This window comes from Notamacropus eugenii, chromosome 5, assembly GCF_028372415.1.
Source record: "Notamacropus eugenii isolate mMacEug1 chromosome 5, mMacEug1.pri_v2, whole genome shotgun sequence".
NCBI lineage: Eukaryota > Metazoa > Chordata > Mammalia > Diprotodontia > Macropodidae > Notamacropus > Notamacropus eugenii.
This window is the reverse complement of record NC_092876.1, coordinates 409,140,573-409,145,618: the sequence shown is the minus strand read 5'-3', so window position 1 is coordinate 409,145,618 and position 5,046 is coordinate 409,140,573. Positions and strand designations below refer to the sequence as shown.

The 5,046-nt window shown below is 44.3% G+C and overlaps 1 protein-coding gene across 3 annotated transcripts; it reads right to left on the bottom strand.

Moving 5' to 3' along the window:
* Positions 1-240: 240 nt before the first annotated feature.
* Positions 241-4,057, bottom strand: RPL31 (ribosomal protein L31). Of its 3 annotated transcripts, none has more exons than XM_072614690.1 (5): positions 3,798-4,057; positions 3,168-3,274; positions 991-1,116; positions 442-554; positions 241-307 (listed from the first exon to the last, which is right to left on the bottom strand). In XM_072614690.1, exons 2-5 carry the CDS (start codon positions 3,272-3,274, stop codon positions 276-278), a joined length of 378 nt encoding a protein of 125 aa, XP_072470791.1. In that variant the 5' UTR covers positions 3,798-4,057; the 3' UTR covers positions 241-275. The 3 variants fall into 3 exon arrangements, with proteins under 3 accessions (XP_072470791.1, XP_072470792.1, XP_072470793.1); XM_072614691.1 differs by having other exon boundaries at positions 3,646-3,830; XM_072614692.1 differs by having other exon boundaries at positions 3,606-3,826.
* Positions 4,058-5,046: the final 989 nt, after the last annotated feature.

Below are 5,046 nucleotides of genomic sequence, written 5' to 3'. Positions count from 1 at the left end.
ATGACCCCTCTCTCTTGACTTCCCTATGCTGGAAGTTCAGAGTTTAAAAAGAATGATTTAGAAATCATTTCAAGTTACTATTCCTAACAATCCTACTTGACCATAAATCCTATTCTATCATCCATTAAAATTTTAAAAAGTTTACCTGTGGTACCCAGAGCCCACTTTAAAGTAGCTTCTTATGTAACATAAATAAAACCCAGAGTCACAAGCAACTTACAGTCAAAACAGGCTACCAGCTGACATTTTATAACTTTATTTAAATGAAGCTCAATTTAGTTTTCATCCACATTGACTGTCTGTAAGCCTGCAAAGCAACAGAAAATACTAGAGTGAAATTTCAACTTTGACATAACCCTTTTTCATAATCAGGTATACTCTAAACAGTGTTTTGAATAAAAGTCCAACTGCCATTGAGCTCACAGCAGTTATACAACTTACTTTTGAAAGTGGTGACAGGCACATAAGTAACCAATGTATACAGCTTATTTGGTGAATCTTCATCTTCATTGCGTTTCCTGGATAAACGCACTCGGATACGGTATGGGACGTTCCTGGTTAAGAACAAGTTTCATAAAGTGTTTTGCCAAAGTAAATGCATTCTTTACATGAAATATAAAGGCTGCAGGGTTGCATACAACCATGTAAGACGTAACATAAATAAAACTTAACCCCTTGCTTGTGACACACTGCTTTCCTGCGTTACAACTATCTTCCCCTATGTTTGGACCAGCTCTGTTCATAACAGGAAAGGTGGATTTTGGGGGGGACAAGAGGAAAAAAACACATGTTGGTTTAGTTAGAAGCCAATAAATACTGTTCCTTCTAGTTTGGGATTCAGTTAAGAATATCTTTACCAACAATGACCTAAGTCTGAAGAAGGGAATACTAGCATACAGAACCCTATATTTTTGAAAATACTGCTCAGTGTCAATAACTCTACACAAGACTAAATAAGTGGTCAACTCATTATAAGAGACAATTAAGCACCTTATTCCTTTGGCCCAAACAGCTTTGTTGAGTCTGGTGTCAATGCGTACATCTGGAGTTCCCATTTCTTTCATGGCAAATTTGCGGATTTCCTTCAGAGCCCGAGGAGCTCGTTTTTTGAAGCCTCTAAAATTCAAAGGAAAAAAATTAACACAAACTTAATATTCACAAAGATACAATAATGGCAGAGACTTTTTCCCCTAAGTAACTCTAATGCTAGAACTTTTCCAATACCTTCTGCTGGGTACTTAGGGATTGTCTTCTCTATTTCATAAAGAGGGTAGGGTGCACCCTGAGACACTAAAGAAGTGATTAAGTGACTACAGTGACACTTAACAAGTAATGGAGTCAGGACTGGAACTCATGGTTTCTGCCTCAACCAAGCTTTTCCCCATCATGATTCTTATGGTCAGAACCTTCTACTTCTGAAAAGGTACAGCATGAATGTATGTCCAAGCACAGCTGTACTTTAGAAATTGAAGGCAAATTCATAAATCATCTATAACACAACTGCTTTGGAAGCAGGTAAGATTGTATTCACAAAAGCCAAAAGACTGCATCCATATGTGCAATAAGTAAAATGTCTGGTAGAAACTTCCTTAGAATGAACATAGGTAATATCCTTGGGTGTTATCATCAATTACTGAAGTACATATACAAAAAAATAAAATTTACAAGGCATGGTCTGGCCCTTAGGGAACTCCCAGTCTACTTGAAGGGAAGCTACGCACGTACCAGGTGCTTCTCTCACAACGACATTTTAAAGTTGGACTTCCTATCATTATTATTACTTTAGTTTAGAGATGAAGCCCATGAGACCTTAAATCTAGGGCTAAACCTTAGAGATCATCTAACACAATACTCTCACTACACATGAGGAAACTAAGACCTAGGGGGGTCATTCGCCCAAAGAAAAAAGAGGATTTGAACCCAAGACTTTTCAAAGCCTGTGATCCAACTGTACCACAATCTCTCAGAGTTCTAGTTCAACCACTTAATTATTATGTAACCTTAAAGAGGATACACAACCCTAGAGTTCTGGTTTCTTCATTTGTAAAATAAAGATTTTCATTATTCTACTTCATAAGGCTGTGTTGAGGGGCTCAAAAGTTCAGGTCTTCAAAACAGTCTTCCCTTGAGAACATCTTGCTCACTTACAGTGACTTGTCTATCTAAGCCCAAACTTTTCTAAAGCCTGGAACCAGAGACAAATCCACTCAGCAAACTAGTCCAAAAATACAAAATCATTCCATACAATCAACGACTTATGAGATGGTGCTAAAGAAATCATTTTTACCTAAAACTTTCTTTAGGCCCACAACCGCCTCTTTCCAAATATTACGTAAACAAACATACAAGACAAATAAGCTCACCAAATACATAAAGGCCATTTAGGAACACTCCCCCACTGGACCATTTAAATCAGAAAAAAACTACCTGAAGTAGAAATGTGGTGTATTTACCAGAATAAATAGGCCAAATTAAAGAATTTCACATTAAGTGATTGTCTTACAAAACCCAGATCCTGCCTCTCACAATTTCCTATGGTTTCAAACACTATTTAATTCAAATAAATAGCACTGGCCAACAATGATGCTTAAGTTGCACTAGAATTTTAAATGTTTCCTAAAGGAGCCCCACAGATACTCTTCATGCCATTCCGCCAATCTAACTCCTGGGCTTATGTCAGAAAACATCAGATTCATGCCTTGTCCTTGCTGCTAAATGAAGAGCAAGGAAAACTCATCAATACTCCTAGCAGCAGGCAAGCTATGTTCACCTACTTCTCCAGAAAAACGTGCAACTCAGAATTTTAACAGAGCTTCCCTCTGACCTGCAATTACTCGATATAAGCTAAAAACACTCCCCAAATTCAATTCAAAAAGTATTTTCGTCTCTGAAATTTTAATATACACATCCACTTACACAGAACAGAAAATCATCCATTCAACTGTGAATCCATTACTTCCTACTTGCATTCTTCGGCGAATAAAATTCATTATTTTAATTTCCAAAATGTCCATTTACAATTATCCATTCCTTGGATACACAAGGATTAAAAATACAAAAAAGGACTCAGGGTCATTCCCCACAATCTCCACCCTGCGCGAACAAACCAAAATGCTGCAGATGGAGACCCCCCCCCAGGATGGAGGAAAATCGGATTCCAAACTTACACTCCATGAATCCTCTTGTGGATGTTGATGGTATACTCTCTGGTCACCACCTCATTGATGGCGGAACGTCCCTTCTTTTTCTCTCCACCTTTCTTTGCGGGAGCCATCTACGCGGACAGCAGAGAGAGGCTCTAGAGAGACGGCTCGTGACACAAGGACCTCCCCCCACCCCGTCCATCCGCTTTCTCCGGCTCCCACCCTCGCCCCTTCCTCCATTCAGCGCGCTCCCCACTTCCGGGTGGGGCCCAGCCACCCTAGTTCCCAGCCGCCATCCCCCCAGCACCAATAATTCCCGGCCTCGGTGTCCAGGTGTCCACGAACCTCCACACGTGAGGGCCCTGAGGCCTCAGTTTCTCCCACAACTCCCTGCGGCTGCAGGAGTCCCCCCTCCCCCGCCTCCCTTTCTGCCCAGGCCCCGACAGTCCCCGTTCCACCCACCCTCTGGACCCAGGCCCCGAGAGCCTGGAGCTGGACTGACCCTCCTGGCAAGCCCCGCGCCGCGGATCCCCGCTCCGGGGAAAAGAGAAGCCTCGGACTAGGCAGGGAGGGGACCCGCCGTCCAGGTGAGTGCGACCCCCGGGAAGGATGGAGCCGGATTCCGAAGGGTTAGAACGCTGAGAACACACTTACCCTGCCTGGGACCAGGTCGGAAAGGAAGGGCGCGGAGGATTGTGGGAGAACCTAATACCCGGGCCCTGTACTGCTTCCGGGGCGCGCGTGCGCAGGAGCGGCAGGAGGCGGTGTGAGAATGCTAGAGGGAAGGAGGCGGAGCGTCGGCCCGCTCAGCGTCTTACGTCACCCGGTGGGGGCGGGGCAGCAAAAAACCAACTCCTGTCCCCATACCAGAGGCGTTGCTAAAGTTATTTTACGTTACACCCCTTCCACTGATCCTGCAAAAGGGGACAATGCACTCACTATTCCCTCTGCTCCCAAGGATTCAATGATCACTTAAGACGATGATCATTAAACGTACTTCTCCAGCCCTAATCCTTCTGCCCACCTCCAGGCTCACATCTTCAGCCCCCTGGTGCACATCAGGAGATCTTGAACTCAGCACCTCTTTATCTTACATTATCTTTCCACCCAAGTCTTCCTCCTCTTCTATCTTCTCTGTTACTGTTGAGGGTACCCCCAGACTGGAATGGCTAGGTGGCACCCTCAACTCCTTACTCTCACCCCCATATCAAGTCTATTGCCAAGGTCTATCCATCTCACCTTTGTCCTCATGTGGGTACCGCCAGACCCCCAGTCACCCAGTCACCCAGACAGGAATGGCTAGGGGTCATCCCCATATCAAGTCTATTGCCAAGGTCTATCCATCTCACCTTTGTCCTCATGTGGGTACCGCCAGACCCCCAGTCACCCAGACAGGAATGGCTAGGGGTCATCCCCATATCAAGTCTATTGCCAAGGTCTATCCATCTCACCTTTGTCCTCATGTGGGTACCACCAGACTTCCAGTCACCCAGACAGGAATGGCTAGGGGTCATCCCCATATCAAATCTATTGCCAAGGTCTATCCATTTCACCTTCGTCCTCATGTGGGTACCGCCAGACCCCCAGTCACCCAGACAGGAATGGCTAGGGGTCACCCCCATATCAAGTCTATTGCCTTCATCCTCATGTACACCCTGCTTCTCTCCTGGGACACTGCCACCACTGGTACAAGCCGCCATCGCTTCCTTCTTGGACTACTGTCTGTGTATCACAAGTTTCTCACCACTCAAGTTCATCTTCCATTTAGCTTGTGATTTTCCTTTTTTTTTAAAGTGATTTTTCCCCTAAAACCCAAATCTGACCATGTTATCCCTCAGTCAATAAACTCCAGTGTCTCTCTTATCAAGCCCAGGATCGAATATAAAATCTTCTGGCATTCAAA

Coding starts and splice junctions, on each gene's coding strand:
- RPL31 (XM_072614690.1), bottom strand. CDS start 3,274: ATGGCTCCCGCAAAGAAAGGTGGAGAGAAAAAGAAGGGACGTTCCGCC. Junction 555..990: donor GTTTGGGCCAAAGGAATAAG/GTGCTTAATTGT, acceptor GTTCTTAACCAG/GAACGTCCCATACCGTATCC. Junction 308..441: donor GCCTGTCACCACTTTCAAAA/GTAAGTTGTATA, acceptor GTTGCTTTGCAG/GCTTACAGACAGTCAATGTG.